The following is a 17,889-nucleotide window of genomic DNA, read 5'->3' on the forward strand; positions in this document are numbered from 1 at the left end:
GGAGGTGAGAGCCGTCATTCTTTTTTTTTTTTTATTCTTATGTTAATCCCCATACATTACATCATTAGTTTTAGATGTAGTGTTCCATGATTCATTGTTTGTGCACAACACCCAGTGCTCCATGCAGAACGTGCCCTCCTCAATACCCACCACCAGGCTAACCCATCCTCCCACCCCCCTCCCCTCTAGAGCCCTGTTTGTTTTTCAGAGTCCATCATCTCTCATGGTTCGTCTACCCCTCCGATTTCCCCCGCTTCATTCTTCCCCTCCCGCTACCTCCTTCTTCTTTTTTTTTTTCTTAACATATATTGCATTATTTGTTTCAGAGGTACAGGTCTGCGATTTAACAGTCTTGCACAATTCACAGCGCTTACCAGAGTACATACCCTCCCCAGTGTCTATCACCCAGTCACCCCATCCCTCCCACCCCACCCCCCCACTCCAGCAACCCTCAGTTTGTTTCCTGAGATTAAGAATTCCTCATATCAATGAGGTCATATGATACATGTCTTTCTCTTTTTGACTTATTTCGCTCAGCATAATACCCTCCAGTTCCATCCACGTCGTTGCAAATGGCAAGATCTCATTCCTTTTGATGGCTGCATAATATTCCATTGTATATATATACCACATCTTCTTTATCCATTCATCGAGAGCTGTCATTCTTCATGGAGTCTACTCCCAGGGACCCTTGCTGCCTTGTCACCAATTTCCCCCTCCATCCATGGCATCCAGGTTTTTCTCCCACCTGTTGGCTGAAACGATCATTTCCCGTCACGAACGAACGTCTACTGGCCAAAGCACAAAAGACTCAAAGTTCTAGCCTCTGGGACCTCTCAATTCCCCTTGCAGGGTGAGCACTAACTCAAGCTGGAAACTTTTCTCTGAAACACAACCACTTGCTGTTTTTAGCTCCTACTTCTCCCGTGGCTGAGGCTTTGATCCAGACTTTTCACCAGCTGCCCATCAAGAAGTCCAGGTGTTCTTAAGGCACGTCTTTCACCCCGTTCTAATCTGAAACTCTCCCTGGGAAATGTCTTGCTTACTTGCAACTTCTACAGCTAAAATCCCTCTTCTATAGAAAATCTCTGGGTAAGGAGAATCTGAAAATGGGGAGTCTCTGGGGGAGGTTTTATCCCTGCAGTTGGTGTCAGCATTGTATTATAATAAAGTCATCTCTACTTATCTATCTTAAGATGAAGATTTGGGGTCAGGTAAATAACGTCCCCCTCCTCTTTGCCCCTCTTGAAGTTGTGCTGGGGTTTGCTTGTGCCCACCATTGAACTAGAGGACTGAGGGGTTAAGAAGGACGCAGAAAGAGAATATCTAATCTTCTGGGTGACTTTTCCCAAACATGATCTCTGGGTCATACCTGGTCCCACAAGAAGTGCTCTGCTCCTCTCTAATCTCCATCGGTGAATTGTTGGCTAAAACTAGAAGGGAGGCTTCATGGGGGTGGGAACTTCACTTTGTTCATTGCTGTTTCCCTAGGATCCAGGAAAAGGCCTGGCACAGACTAGGGACTCATAAACAGTGAATGAGGAGTCCTATCTGTTTCATGTTTGGGTGGATGCCATCATACCCCCATGTTCCCCGTTTGTCGAGGCAGGGGAAATAGCAGTAACACGAACTTTGGCTAAGCTACTGAGACCGTGGACTAATAGAATTTGGAAGGGGTCAGCTTTAGAATTTATTGGCTTCACATCTTATATAAACTTATTACTGCAACCAAAAGATTCAAATCTTTGCGGGAGGCCCAAGGTTTGGCAGTTACAGTCATGAATGAGGTAAGATGTGGGGACATAATCAGCCAGGCACGAACTGGCTGCGTGTGAACACGGAAGCTCAAATCCAGACTGACACTTCTCTCTTTCCAGCTCTTCTTCAGCACAAATGTCTTAACAATTTGTAGATGACAGGCTTCTCTCTGATTGGATTTTGGTCACGTCTTCTCATAGAGTTTAGTTTATTTTAAAACCTCAAAAAAGTTGTAATAATCGAATAAAGGTTTCTTTCCCTGAAAGGACTGTTTGTGGTTTGCTCTGGTCTGTAGGGCCCAGTGCAAGTCACCAATTTAAACCCCCCTGGAAAGCACTGTGATTGTAGTTGACTCCCTGATTCAAACTGTTGCCCGATCGGTTTACTAAACACATTGCATAAACACTGTGCTTCTGTCCTTCCTGTTGAGGGTCAGCCTGAAATTTCCAGGGCTTCTCAGCCTGATTCCAGGCCCATGGAGCATTCACAGCCTCTCTGTCAGGTTGGGCAGGATTCTCTCATGAACAAAAGATAAGACGGTCTCTTGTCCGTTTGTTGAGATTTCCTCAAGCTTTCCTTCTGTGGATTGAAACCAATTTTTGGATTTCACTGCTTATACTCAAAAATAGAAGCTCAGTAACTGCTCCTTATAATGAACCAGCATTTTCTACTGCCTCAGAGTTGGAGTCAGTTAAGTATGGTTTCTTGAGGATATACAGTTTTTTTTTTTAGTCCAAGAAGGTGCCTAGTGGAGCAATGTTTCATGCCCTTTGTTTAAAACATGTGCTGATTTATGGCCTCTTTTTGATCCTTGCAAAGAATGCCTGTCTTCCTACCTACTCAACCCTTCCTGCTGGTAAGAACAGAGAGCACCTTCCTAAGCACTGGTGATTTCAGATGATGGTCAGGGACCCAGTGTGGAGCTTTTACTTCTCTACCTTCAGATTGAATGGTTTAGAATCACTTACTGCTAAGCCCAAATCATTTTTGGCCTATGTTCTTAGAAATGTAATTTATCAGTTGACAACTCTAGATAGCAGGTGAGCTCATTCAATTCTTAGAGGTTCATTTCACAACCAATTTTTCCTGGAAGGTTCAAGGAACCAGTGCTGTTTAAAATGGGATGTGTCACAGATATGTTGTTGGGCTTTTTCTCTAGAGGAAGTTCATAGTTGTTAACTATTACCCTGAAGTTTTCTTCATTGCACTCTCTGGTGAAAAACAAGAGGTTCTTGCGTGTGTGTGTGTGTGTGTGTATGTGTATGCGTGCACACACGTGTTCATGCACATTTGTGCATGTTTATTGTTTGGAAAAGTCTAAGAACTACTTTGTAAAGAGACTCTTGGCCCTGCCCACGTGACCTGCTTGCCTCCATCTTTCTTGTTTTCCTTCATCAAATACTTGTTAATACCCATACGTATCAGGCACTGTGCTAGGCACAAAAATAACCAATGGTGAACAAAATCGGCCCTGTTTCATTCCCCTCATTAATCTTCCTCATGTTGGAGTAAGAGTCTTGGGTCTGCCTCCTTCAGTTTTATTAGAAGATTCAAACCTTGTTTTGTGCCTGGTTGATTTTGAATCCACGTGGACCTGCCTCCTGCAACAAAGAATCCACATGTAACCTCATTCCATGCAGCTCTGCTGCCCCAAAGGGTATTTCAAACCTCTACCTCCGTTTCCCTGAGAGCCCAGGGTCTAAACACTATCAGTGGTTTCTAAACTTTCTTTAAAATAGAGGAAACTTTTTCACAAGCAAATTCATTTTGAAACCATATACATTAAATAGCCTATTTTGAAGTTACTCCATTTCTATCTGAAAATGAGGTGGGATGTTAACTGCCTCCCTGACTCTCCTACTTTCTCCAGAGCCCTGAGAGGACCTTGCTAAACCTAATTGGGAAAACCACTGTCTCATGGCTCGTGGATTTACCTGGTGAAATTGCCCTGGAGGCCCGCCCCGGGAGCCACCCTCTAGGCTGAATGCCAATTTGGCCCACAAGCTCACCCTGGTTCTTTTGTGTAGATTTGAGAAGGGGCTGCCTACCTTTCTCAGAACTGATGGGCACCTCATGCATCCTCATGTCCATCTGGTGCTCCATATCACGTTCCAGGCGACTGCAAAGTGAGAGAAACTAGGCCTGAGCTCTGAAAGGGGAGGCAATCAGCGGGCCCCATTCAAATAGGCTGTCCAACTCTTAACGGTGCTGAATTTCTTTTTCTATGCAGTACTTCTGCAGGAAAACCCTCGCCCCGCTTAGCATACCTGGTGAGTTCTTACTCTGCAGTCAGGAGAAAGAAACCATTAGATAAGCAGGTCAGATCTCTGATATTTGCAAAAAGGGTTGCAAAGAGAACGTCTTGGGAACATATTACAGAGAATGAAAATGATATGTCTGGTCCTTAAGAGAAGGAGAGAAGAGAGAGAGGGAGAACACGAGAGAGATTTCTAATTCAGACCTGTAGAATAATTTCATCATCTGTTGGAAAGAGTCCCCATGACACAAAATTCTGCAGTTTCTCTACCTTCTCACAACCCCTGCACTGTTTCCACTTCATTGCTAAGAGAGGGTTTCCAAAACTAGAAGGTTTTGAAAAGCTGTTGGTGAAAGAATAATTTTATGCACCACCTCCTGTGCCCCAAATCTTTCCTGGAATTTGGGGAAAAGGAGGGCAAGGCAGTCTTGTTTTTGTTCTTGTTTTTTATTTTTTTAAAGATTTTTATTTATCTATTTGTCACAGAGAGAGAGAGAGCACAAGCAGGGGGAGCAGCAGAGGGAGAGGGAGAAGCAGGCTCCTCACTGATCAAGGAGCCCGATGTGGGTGGGACTCGATCCCAGGACCCTGGGATCATGACCTGAGCCGAAGGCAGACGCTTAACGACTGAGCCACCCAGGCATTCCTGTTCTTGTTTTTAGAAACATTCTTCTTCTCCTGAATATAAAAGCAATAATATATCAGCAGTACCGAATGCTTGTAAAGACACAGATCTGTAGGATCTCTTATACACTGCTGGTGGAAATACATATTGACTGATGCAACCACTTCGTAAAAACACTCAGACATTATATTTTAAAGGTAAACTTTCACATACCCTATGACAAGCATTTCTACTCCCAGGGTTGTATCCAAGAGAAATTTTTATACAGGGCACTGGGAAGACACGTACAAGAATGTTCATAGTCACTCTGCTCATAACAGGAAGTCTGGAAATAGCTACAGAATAAACAATAATATCTTCACACAATGGAATGTGATATAGCCATCAAAATAAATGAGCTCCATGGGCATGCATCAGTATGGATGAATTTTGGCAATACAATATTAAGTGAAAAAAATCCTAGAATATAATATGTAGCATGCTACCCTTTTAAAAGAGTTAAAGCTACAATAATAAAAAAAAATACATGCTTTTTAGGGGTATATATCAATTAGATAAAACTTTATTAAAAAGAAAAAAATGGGATTATGAGATTTGGGAAGGTGGTTATTTTGGGTAGAGAAACATGGTAAATGGGATAAGAGAGGATCCATAGCTTGATGTTAACTTTTGTTTGAATGCTAGCTTTTATATTGATCATTGGGTTTATGAGCACTTATAATAAACAAATTAATAAATAAGAAGAATAATAAATGAGAGGAGTATTTGATGAGTTGAAGATTATGATTAATCCAATTCATAATGTGTTCTGGCATCCAAAGGGAAAACTGAAAGCAAAATTACACATTCATTGTGAACAATTTAGAACCGAGCAAAGTATGTGAAGAAAGAGTCATCCCTAACAATATCACTCCAGAAATAATCATTATCAGCATTTTGGTATATTTCCTTCTAGCTATTTTTTTTCTAATTCAGATTTTTAAACAAAATTACAATAATGATGTTTAAATAATAATCTTATTCTTGATACAACATTATATTATGTGTATTTTCTCATGTGATAAAATAACCTCTGAAAAATAAAATAATCTCTGAAAATGTTTTTAACAACTAAAGAGTATTGAATTATGTTTCTGCATCATAATTTTTTGACAAATCCTTTAAATGTGTTTATTTTGGTTGCTCCCAATAGTTTGTTATTATGAATAAGGCTACAATAAGCATTTTGCACATAAATCTGGGTGCCATCTCTGATGATTTCCTTCGGATAAAATTTTAAGAGTGGAATCAAGGTATGAAAGATTTTGAGTTATTGTCACATGTTGGTAAGTTGGAGGGCACATTTTTATGAGGAATAAATTGAACAAGATAGTGCACATAAACATGCCTAATATATACAAGATAGGCATTTAATCAATATCAGTGAAAATGAAACTGCATATAGTTTCAAGGTTAGTTAGAATATCTTGGAAGAGGATAAAGAACTATCTTCTTCATCTGCTAGGCTATGAAAATTAAATGACTTCGTATTGTTTCTTAACTTTTAGTGGAAATACAAGGGCATGGCACTGGAGTGATTCTTTTTGTTGCATTAATGGTAATAAATATAATTTATATATTATGTTATTCTTTCAAAAGTGTTTCCTTATGCATTAGCTTGTTTGCTCTCCATGACAAACAATTTTTCAAGTATATGTTATCATATTATCCCCACTTTACGGATGAGGAAATTGGCATTTGGGTTAGAATACTTACTCAGTGGCTCCATTGGTTAAGTGATGGACTCGATTTCGGCTCAGGTCATGATCTCAGGGTCCTGAGATCAAGCCCCACATAGGCTCTGCTCTGGGCATGGAGCGTGCTCAAGCTTCTCTCTCTCTCCCTCTCCCTCTACCCTCCACCCCACACACGTGCACTCTCTCCCCCTAAAAAAAAAAAAAGGAATACTTACCCAAGATGATAAAGCTTGAATCTAAATTCCAGGGGCACCTGGGTGGCTCAGTCGGTTAAGCGTCTAACTCTTGATTTCCACTTAGGTCCAGGGTCATGGGATTGAGCCCTGAGTCTGGCTCCATGCTCAGTGGACAGTCTGCTTGAGATTTTCTCTTTCTCCCTATGCCCTCCCCCCAAAATAAATAAGTAAATTAAAAAAAAAAAAAAGCCTGAATTACAGTTCCAGTAATGGTGGAATGACTTATATTAAGATATATATATATATATATATATTAGGATAGAATAACTATCCTCCAGTTAATGCTTATAAAGTATGGACAAAATATTTTACCCAGCTGTCCAAAACATAGGAGAAAACAACCAAAAGCCAGCAGACAATGGAAGGCAAATGTTTAAAACCAATAATTTAAGTTTCATCTTAAGGAACTAGAAAAATACAGCAAATTAAACTTAAAAAATGTAGAAGGGAGGAGATAATACAAATCTTATAAGCAATAAAAAATAATAAGGAATTACTGTGAAACACTTTAAATCAAATTCAACAACTTAAATGAAATGCACAAATTCCTTAAAGAATATCTTACCAAAACTGACAAAAGAAGAAATGGACAATCTGAATACCCATATATCTTTTTTTTTTATTGAATTTATCAAAACGTTCCCACAAAAAGAACTTTAGTCCAAAGGATTTCTTTTTTTTTTTTTAAGATTTTATTTATTTATTTGACAGAGACAGAGACAGCGAGAGCAGGAACGCAAGCAGCGGGAGTGGGAGAGGGAGAAGCAGGCCTCCCCCCGAGGAGGGAGCCCGATGTGGGACTCGATCCCAGGACCCTGGGATCATGACCTGAGCCGAAGGCAGATGCTTAACAACTGAGACGCCTAGGCACCCCAAAGGATTTCATTAGTAAATATAATCAATATTTAGGGAAAAAATAACATCAATCTTAAGTTATTTCCAAAATAGAGGGGGAGACACTTCCTAGCTTGTTTTGAGGCCAGTATAACCCTAATACCAAAGGCTGATAAAAACATTATAAGAAAAGAGAATAGAGACATCTGGCTGGCTCAGAGCATGTGACTCTTGATCTCAGGGTTGTAAGTTCTAGCCCCATGTTGTGTGTAGAGATTACTTAAAGTCCTAAACAAGAAAAAGAAGGGATGCTTGGGTGGCTCAGCCAGTTAGGTGTCTGACACTTGATTTCAGCTCAGGTCTCAATCTCAGGGTCATGAGTTCAAGCTCCATGTTGGGCTCAACGCTGGGCATGGAGCCTGCTTAAAAAAAAAAAGAAAAGAGAATAAAAAATACCTCTCATGAATACTTACCAAAATTCTTACCAAAATATTAGTAAGTCAAATTCAGCAGTATATAAAAAGTATAATACATCATTACCATGTGGAGTTTATCCCAGGAATATAAGGTTGGTTAAATATTTGAAAATCTATTAATGGAATTTATTATTAGTAGTATATAGGAGAAAAACCACATGATCATTTCAATAGATGCATAGAAGGTGTTTGACAAAATCCAGTTGCTATTCATGATAAAATTCCCAGCAAATCAGGAACAGAAGGGAAGTTACTCAATCTGAAAAAGGGTATCTCTGAAAAGTATACAACTGATATCACATATAATAATGAGATATTGAATACTTTCTCATTTCATGAATAAAGCAAGAATATTAACTGTCACCTCTTCTACTCAACAATGTACCAAAGGTCCTAGCCAGTTTTAGATGGCCAAAAAGTGACATAAATGGATCAAGTTTGAAAAAGAAAAAACTGTCATTTCTTTATAGACAGTATGATTGTTTACATACAAAATACTACAGAATCTACAAAAATGTTACTACAACCAATAAGTGAATCTGACAAGATTGTAGGACATAAGGTCAATATACAAAAATCAATTATATGCCTATATATTAGCACCAATATGTAAAATTTTAAATAAAAAATTTTTAAAAATTGAAAACAACTCCACATAATTATAAACACAAAACACTTGACTTAATAAAAGATATGTAAAAACTCTACATTAAAAACTATAAAATATTGCTAAGAGAAATTAAAGAAGATCCAATTAAATGGAAGAACATACCATGTTCATAGAATGGATGACTCAATATTGTTAAAAATGTTTGTTCTTCCCAAATTTGATCTCTAGATATAAAGCAATCCCAATCAAAGTCTCATCAGACTTTTTAAAAATAATTGACAAGTTATTCTAAAATTTATGTGGAAATACAAAGGACCTAGAATAGCCAAGATAATCTCAACAAATAACAAAACTGGAGGAGTCACACCACCTGAGTTCAACACATACTAGAAAGCTAGAGTAATAAAGAGAAAGTGAAATTATCATAATAGCCATGCAAACCTACTGAATGATGTAGCTGCATAAATATTGTTTGAGGCTCATTTTAATGTAGGTGAGCATTTCTTACTTTCAGACAAGAATGGCTATGGCAATTAAAAAAGAAATGGAGGCAGTAAAGTATAATACGGTACTTTCCAAAGTAAAAGTCACATATCACAGGTCTGAATATGATTTTAAGTGGTACACAAATGTGATTATTTTTTAAAAATCATCCCATGCTTAAAGTTATAAAGAACTTTTTTTAAATTTTGTATAAAAGATGTTCATATAGGAGTACCTGGCTGCCTCAGTCAGGAGAGCATGTGACTTTCTTTTTTTTTTTTTAAGATTTTGTTTATTGAGAGAGAGACAGAGTGCACACAAGCAGGGGGAGGGCCAGAGGACGAAGGACGAGCAGACTCCCCACTGAGCAGGGAATCTGTTGCGGGGCTTCCTCCCAGGACCCTGAGATGATGACCTGAGCCGAATTCAGACACTTAACTGACTTAACCCAGGCACCCCGAGCATGTGACTCTTGATCTCAGTGTTGTGGGTTCGAGCCCCACATTGGGTGTGGAGATAAGTTAAAAATAAAATCTAAAAAGGGGTGTCTTGGTGGCTTAGTCAGTTAAGCGTCTGACTCTTTTTTTTTTTTTAAGATTTTATTTATTTATTTGACACAGAGATAGACAGAAGAGCACAAGCAAAGGGGGTGGCAGAGGGAGAGGGAGAAGCAGGCTCTGCACTGAGCAGGGAACCCGATGCGGGACTCGATCCCAGGACCCTGAGATCATGACCTGAGCTGAAGGCAGACGCTTAACCATCTGAGCCACCCAGGAGCCCTAGCGTCTGACTCTTGATTTCACCATGGAACCTGCTTAAGATTCTCTCTCTCCCTCTCCCTCTGCCCCTCCTGCACCTCTCTCCATCCTCTCTGAAAAAAAGAGAGAGAAAGGAAGAAAAGAAAGAAAGAAAAAGAAAGAAAGAAAAAAAAAGAAAGAAAGAGAGAGAGAGAGAGAGAGAGAAAGAAAGAAAGAAAGAAAGAAAGAAAGAAAGAAAGAAAGAAAGAAAGAAAGAAAGAAAGAAAGAAAGAAAGAAAGAAAGAAAGAAAGAAAGAAAGAAAGAAAGAAAATCTAAAAAAGAAAAAAGATGCTCATATAAAAATTTTTTTCTCGGGGCACCTGGGTGGCTCAGCCAGTTAAGCCTCTGCCTTCGGCTCATGTCATGATCCCAGGGTCCTGGGATTGAGCTCCCTCTCCTTCTGCCCCTCCTCCCCACCCCACCCCACCCCACCCCCACTTGTCCTCTCACTCTTTCTCTCAAATAAATAAATAAAATCTTTAAAAAAAATTTCTTTCTGAAAGAACCTTAAGTTTTAAAAAAGCAATAAATTATGGACTAAAACAGACACACTAACACCTCATTACAGAATTAGGCAGACTGACACACCCAATAACCAGCAGAGCAGGAAAACGCAGGCTTCCCCTTTCACTCAGAGGCTGACTCCTTTTACTGCACAGAACAAAGTGGACCAAGAAGCATGTTTTCCACAGACGGGCTGGCTTCCAGTTCACCAATCCATAACTAACGGATGGAGAGGCAAACCAGGGTTAGAGAGGACCTTCCCCACAGAAACATAAGGAGTAGAAAACAAATATGTCCCTCCCCCCACACACACACATACACACACACACACAGGACATAGACCTCTCAGTGTCCCTGGACGCAAATGTTGTCATTGTGTTTCTGTTGAATGTAGTGGCTGCCATCACTCTCAAGGGAACTGAAGCTATGACCTCACCCCATGGCTGTGAGAGAGGCTGCCAAAGCAAGACTGTATCTGATGGCGTTTATTTCTATAGCATCAATCCCGTGGTGGGACCCAGGAAACAGAGAAAATGGAGGAAAGTTTGTTGGGTAGATGAAACCAACACTCTATGGAGGAGAAAACCAAGTCCAGAGAAGTTAGGTAACTTGCCAAGGTCACAGGGCAAGCAAGTGGTTTTGCATTACAAGATCAGACACTTTCCAAGCAAGTTCTGGGAACCAGAGGCTTCAGGAAGGAATTTTGGTTCTTATATGTGACAGAGAAAATTTGTGGGGGGTGGGGGTGGATAAAAAGAAACAACAAAAAAAGATGCAAAGAAAAAAATCACATCCCAGCCTGAATTTATAAGGCGCTGGGTGACCCAAGGAGACAATTTCCCCTACTTTTTCCAGGGAGATGTGTTGTACAATGTCCCTTTTTCACAGTGATGTGAGAATTCCCAGGAAATTGGCTTTGCATTTTTACTTCATTCGAATAATTGCCTTTCTTTTTCTTTTTTTTTAAGATTTTATTTATTTAAGGGGCGCCTGGGTGGCTCAGTTCGTTGGGCGGCTGCCTTTGGCTCGGGTCATGATCCCGGAGTCCCAGGATCGAGTCCTGCATCAGGCTCCCTGCTCGGTGGGGAGTCTGCTTCTCCCTCTGACCCTATCCCCTCTTGTGCTCTCTCTTTCACTCTCTCTCTCTCTCAAATAAAATAAAATTTAAAAAATATTTATTTATTTATTTGACAGAGAGAGACAGCTAGAGAGGGAACACACAAGCAGGGGGAATGGGAGAGGGAGAAGCAGGCTTCCCGTGGAGCAGGGAGCGGGATGCGGGGCTCAATCCCAGGACCCTGGGATCATGACCTGAGCCGAAGGCAGATGCTTAACGACTGAGCCACCCAGGCACCCTTGCCTTTTTTTTTTCTTTTAAAACTTTTCTCTTTTTCTTTCTTTTCTTCCTCCCTCCCTCCTTCTTTCCTTCCTTCCCTCCCTCCTTCCCTCCCTCCCTCCCTCCCTTCCTTCCTTCCTTCCTTCCTTCCTTCCTTCCTTCCTTCCTTCCTTCCTTCCTTCCTTCCTTCTTTCCTTCCTTTCTTCCTTCCTCCGTCCCTCCTTCCTATCCCTTCTACCTCCATTCCTATACGATTCTTCGGCAATTTGGGGCTCTTTCTCTAGTTTTAGAGTCTGTGCAAAGAGACAGGCTCTCTGTAACTCAGACCCACTGGCAGAGGCTCACATTCTGGGTGGCAGCCGCCTGGGCTGTTGCCTGGTTCATCTCGACCCTTGTTATTCAGAGACTGCTTTAGGGATTGCGTTGGACAGCTAATGAGCACCCCCGCTTGGCGGGCCTGCCCTTGGGAGTTCTTGGGGTAGTGACAAAAGCTGATGTCCTCAGGACATGCCCTGCTCCCCTGTGTGTACTTTGTTTCATTCTGAGATTTAATTTATTATTCCAGTCTCCTGTTGCACAAGACCTGTATAACTAATCCAGGCCACTCCTTTGTTTCTCCCTGAAATATGGCTTTCGAAAGCTCCTATTGTTTCAAGGGGACTTTTCTGCTGTCTTTTGAGAGAAGGAGATGATTAGGTCTGTTTCTTCTGGTCGGATACTCTCCCCACATCTCCACCTGAAGACCCATCAGAAGTCCAAGGACGTAGCACATGGCCAAAGCTCCTACTAGTGATGACACAGAACTGGTTAATATGGTTAGAATTTATAGTTGAAGTTCAAGGACAGCAGTCTCTGGGGAGGGCAGCAGTGGGCAGGAGGAGCCTTAAAAGCACATTTATATATCACTTTACACAATAGCTAACAATAGGTTCTACCAATAATCCCACTTCACAGATGAGGAAACTGAGAGACCCGGGGTGAAGGTCACATAGCGTAAGGGGTAGAGCCAGGATTCTAATCTCAGCAGTCTGGCTTCAGAGTCTGTACTTATAACTTCTACGTTGAGAACCTCTTCCCTCCCCCAGCAACCCTTGTTGCCGCGACTAGAATCCTCCAAGAGAATATTCTTTCTCTCTCCAGTGTCTCCCCACCACCCTGCTTTATTTAGCCAGAGTATGTCTCTTGGTGTTAAAAACCCCAACTGCCATTGGTAAAATGGGAAAAATAATGGTACCTGTTTCAGATGGTTTTATAAATTCTAGGCATATGGTAAACATCCAATAAGTGATCATTATTACTATAAGCTATTAGAGAATTTTACAGAGGTTTAGAAAATACTGGCTAAAGATGAGATGTCTCTGGCTTCCTTAGGCTAGAATTCTCCATTATTGCTTTACCAGTACAAATACAAACAGGTTGTTTATCATTGTAGTTGTGTATCTTATTCAGAATTTCAAATTTAGAAATTTCAGTTCAGTCACTTGGGTCAAAAAAGAACCATTTCTGCCATCCCCACAAAGCAAGCTTGGGAACCGTTAGGTTTGAGACCCACAAGAGGGCACACCAGGCAAAAGATCTCTATCTTGGTCTCACCATTTGAGCTTTGCCCACACACATTAATTCAGATGCATAACAGAACAAAAGAAAGTACACAGTGTATTCTTTCATTAATGGGTTTATTTATCGGGAATGGAAGAGAAGAATAAAGGCTGCCAATGAGAAAAGCCAGTTTTCAGGGAATTAAAAGACACTTCTGCCTGAACGTGCTAAAAGTTTAAATAACAAATAATAAATTATCTAAGTCAGTAGCTTTTAAAGCGTGTTCAGGGGAGCCCTGGAGTTTTGCAAAGGCTCCTCAGCGGCAGCTCTGAAGTTAGTCATCATCCCACTGGCTGAATGTTAACTTGCAGAGGAATGAATGTACCGAGGCTCTGAAGCAGGGAAATGACTTTGAAACAGATGCACCAGAACCTAAAGAGGTGCTCCATCCTGAATATGTTTTGGTCAGGCCACTTCCCACCTCTGGTTTCTGTTTTCTTTTCTGTCCAATGAGGAGAATCAATGATGGAAAGGAAACAGAATTCTTTTGGCTCTAAAACTCTGAGATCACTGTATGAGTTGTGTTCCCCACAATGTCTGCTTCCAACAAAAAAATAGCGTGGGATTATCTTCATACCACTGTCTTCAAAGCTGGTACGTCATTTCTTTGACATTTCTCAGTGATTGCAAATCCTAGCTCTTTCGTTTGTCCATTTGTTCAAACCGGGTATTTTTCTTTCACTCCAGAAGTGTTTAGTGAGTGCCTTTCAAGAGCCAGATACTGGTCTAGGGGAGGAAAAAATGAATAGGCCAAACTGTTCTGTTTTCTCCAGGGACTCCCAGTCCAGTGATGAGCTGGTAAACCCACTCGTGTGGTTTTTTGGAATGGTTTATAGATGTCTCCTAGGTCTGACCCTTCTGACTAGGGATGATAATATGTGTGAGCCAAAGATCAGAGAAACTGGTAGTTGCCTTGGAAAGAAGGGAGACCCGCCTCCCCAACCTTTTGATGGGTTTCCAATAAATATCTTCTGGTTCAGAGACCATAAGGTTTCAGTCTGAAAGCAGTCCATTCTCCTATTCCCACCTCTTTGGTAAGTGCAAAGTACCTTCAATTCCCAGATCCCTTCGGTGGCTGGCTGGTTGGCAGTTGAACGTTGTTTATAAGGATCTCTGATGCAGGCTTGTTTAGCAACATATGACACTTGGTTCAAGTGGATCACTGTGCATAGTTAGGAACGGCAGCCTGTGTAGTAATCCGATTGAGATTAATCTAGACTCAAATTCCAGGCCCATCTAACTGGCTCTGTGCCTTTTGGCAAGCTAGTCAACTTGGCTGAACCTTATTTTTCCTGATTTGTAAGATGAAATTACAGACATCTCATGAGGTTGTCAGATGGGTAAGAACTCACTGATACGGAGTGCCCAGTATCTGTTTATGCCTGGGTAGGATTCAAAGAGTGGCAGCTCTTTTTATGATGAGCTCTGCTAGAGGGTGTTAGTCATCACGCTGCCTATGAATGAAGAGCTGACTGGACCAGTGCTCTGAGATCATTGCTGGAACTTGAAGGAATCACTGCAGGGCTGAGCAGAGGCTTACAGATGTATCCTGGGTGGGAGTCAGAGAACCCCCAGAACCACAGAAGGAAGAAGTTGGGGTGAAGCTGAGTCAGTAGTCTGGCCAAACCAGTTGATGGAGTGGAGATCTGAACTGGATTCAGAAGAGAAACTTCCATGGCCTCACATCAAAGAAGGTTCATTGACATTAGAATTCTAGGAAAGTGAATGGATGAGGCTTTTATCCCCCATTGACCTGCTTGATTAAACCAGTAATCTCTGGAAAGCCACATCATCACCATTTGGAACATTAAGCCAGAAAATCTCAACAGTGGAGGACGCCTTTGGTGTACATAATAATTCTGGAACTGGAGCTTGGTGAACGGTACCTTGAAAATGGAGGAGTCTTCTTCCCACACTGGTATTTGGAGGTTAAGGATCTGCCAGCTCAGAGGTTGCAAACTGGAGGCCTTTGTTGTCCCATCTATTTCAACCTGAACGGCGTTTAAGATGCAATTTCACCTAGTTTTCTTGGCTTTTCTCAAATATTAGACAATAGAGCCACACGGAACCTACATTCTTGCACAGCAAGTTTGCTGGCACCAACTCTTTGGGGGTTTCAGATTATTTGCCAACTTTCTCCTTGAAATAATCTTTTCTTCTGGTTTTTGTAACCCTGCTCTGTCCTCATTTTCCTCCTCCCTCTCTACCTGCCCTTTTTCATTCTGTTTTATACAAGCCCTTCCTCCTATTGCCTTAAATGCCAGCAATCTCAGGGCCCTGTTTTAGATCCTCTTCTCTTCTCCCTATTCCACATACTCCTGATCAATCTTTTGAGTCCCAGCTATATGCTGTTGTAAAGGAGAAAATCTTTTCCCCTTCTTCCCTTCTGGGTTATTTGGCTGGTCTAATAACTAAATTGACATAAGAGAGATCAACAAGAGAAAAGCAAATTTAATTTTGTATGTACAGGAGTCCATAAAAATAGAAGATTCAAAGAAGCGACCAAAGCAGACAGCTTTGTTATACTTTTTAGACAAGGAAGTAATACATTTGTGAAGAATTAGCAAGACAAAAGGGTTTGGACTTGGTGTAGCAAATTAGTGAAAAAGTAACAAGGTTTGTTAAACTGCCCTCTCGGCCCTAAATTCCCTCTGGTGATAAGGATGCCTCTAGCCTCCGGTACAGGGAGGGTACCTTTCACATGGCAGACTTATTTCCTCTTTTCAAGGGGACAAAGGAAGGTCAGAGTGTCCTTTTTGCACTGGCTGTTTTTTAAGTAACTTTAATTCAAAGTAATCAATTTGCCAAAGTGACATGTTTTGGGGTGGCATATTCTGCTGTCCTTCACTGCTTATATCCATGAGAGCTCGATGACACATCAGGGACTTGTTGAATTATGCAGAAGCAGAAGATGGGGTTCTGGTGTGATATTTTTCTTTTTCCCTTTTATCCTTTAACTGAGCGAGGCTGTTTTATTCTTAAGATCATACTGCTCGTTTTGGAAACTTAGGAAAACACAGGAAGTTCTAAGTAAAGAAATAGAAATCGCCTATAATCCTGAGATAACCACTGTTAATATTCTGGTTAGAGAATTCTACACCATGCTGATTTCCATCACTATCCTCTCTTACTGTAAGTTTTTCTTCATAAACTCATTGTCTTATTTACTATTTTCTTATCTTCTTTGCTATGTGTTGTCTACTGCCCCAGATGACGCCTAGCACATAGGAGGTGCTCAGTAAGTCTTTATTGAAAAAATGAGTCTCTCTCTACATATACAACAGAGTTGAGATCATATATATACAGTCTTAGATTTTTCTTCGTTTAGCTTCATACTCCCATCTTGCCACTGACTTAAGCATTTCTCTGTCATCTGGGATGACAAGTGCATTCTTTTATGAATTAAGAGAATCCCCAAGAGTCTATCAGTGGCCTCCCATTTACTTCTTCACTGAAGATGAACACTATAGACCTCCAACCTTATTAGAGTAAATCAAGAGCAAAGCTTTGGGAACTATAAATTTTACTAGCAGGTAGATGCTGACACTATTCTCTACCTTTACAATACTTAGCTTCTCTTAGTAGAGAGAACTCTTAAGTTTGCTTTTACCCAGGAAAGAAAGGCAACCTCCCCCTTGAAATCTTCCAAGAGATGCTATTAGATCCTTTGAACTCTTCTTGAAATAGTGGTCCATTGTCCTTGGGGAATGGAGGCATGCTGACACCAGAATTAATGTCCAGAGAACCTGAGAATGGATGCTACCATTTCTAAACTTCAACCCCAAATGGGGAGAAAGTGGTCAGGTGGGAAGGTACTGCCTGAGCAAAAGGTGAACAGAAACTGTAACGGGGGTGTGAGAAGGGGTAAGGACAGAGAAAGGGAGAAGGTACGTTGAAAGGAGCATGGGCTCGGGGAAATAGACCAGGGCTCCCATCCCATTGCCCAGTCACCAAATGTGGGACTTTGAGTGAGATGCTTAGAACTTCAGGTCTCAATATACTCATCTTTTTTTTTTTTTTTTTAACATTCTTAGTTTATTGATCCTCTCATGAAAAATCTGCACAACCAGATAAAGCCACTGCAGCATCTTTACTCCTTCTGTTGTCCAATCTCCAGCTCACTTTTTGCCAGCACCAACATTGGCTTTTGCAGTCCCCCTGACTTTCTTCATTCTGTTCTTGCGTTCCTTTCGCTGTTTTCTGGATGTCTTTTTCTTCTCATGCAGGCCATGTCTTGCAAGTCTGTGTTTGGGTTCATTTTTCTTTGCATAATCCAAGGAATCATGTATCATGCCAAAGCCAGTTGTCTTGCCACCACCAAAATGGGTTCTGAATCCAAACACAAATATGACATCTGGTGTGGTCTTGTACATTTTGGCTAGTTTTTCCCGAATTTCTGTCTTAGGTACTGTTGCCTTTCCGGGGTGAAGAACATCAATGACCATCTGTTTCCGCTGAAGTAGTCGGTTAGTCATGAACTTCCTGGTCCAGATAGTTACTGTGTCGTTCATGATGGCGGCCAAGCTTCAAGCAGCTGGGGAGGAAAAGAGCTCAATATACTCATCTTTAAAGAAAGCAATTATCAATAGGTAATAGTGCTAACGATCAGGCCTTTCAAGATGTCCGTGCTCAGAAAC

General features: G+C 41.0%; 2 protein-coding genes across 2 annotated transcripts in view; both read right to left on the reverse strand.

Moving 5' to 3' along the window:
• Positions 1-17,258: 17,258 nt before the first annotated feature.
• Positions 17,259-17,786, reverse strand: LOC118014387 (40S ribosomal protein S24-like). Its single transcript, XM_035010654.1, has one exon. It carries the CDS (start codon positions 17,761-17,763, stop codon positions 17,371-17,373), a length of 393 nt encoding a protein of 130 aa, XP_034866545.1. The 5' UTR covers positions 17,764-17,786; the 3' UTR covers positions 17,259-17,370.
• EDEM3 (ER degradation enhancing alpha-mannosidase like protein 3) overlaps positions 17,699-17,889 on the reverse strand; it is a 70,591-nt gene continuing 70,400 nt past the window's right edge. The window contains exon 21 of the mRNA XM_035010649.1: positions 17,699-17,786. The gene's annotated coding sequence lies outside the window, so the exon portion shown is untranslated. The remainder of the gene's footprint in view (positions 17,787-17,889) is intronic.

This window comes from Mirounga leonina, unplaced genomic scaffold (assembly GCF_011800145.1).
Source record: "Mirounga leonina isolate KUSES-001 unplaced genomic scaffold, KU_Mleo_1.0 Mir_154, whole genome shotgun sequence".
NCBI lineage: Eukaryota > Metazoa > Chordata > Mammalia > Carnivora > Phocidae > Mirounga > Mirounga leonina.

What these genes read in the sequence shown, in the direction of transcription:
- LOC118014387 (XM_035010654.1), bottom strand. Translation starts at nt 17,763, where the DNA reads ATGAACGACACAGTAACTATCTGGACCAGGAAGTTCATGACTAACCGA.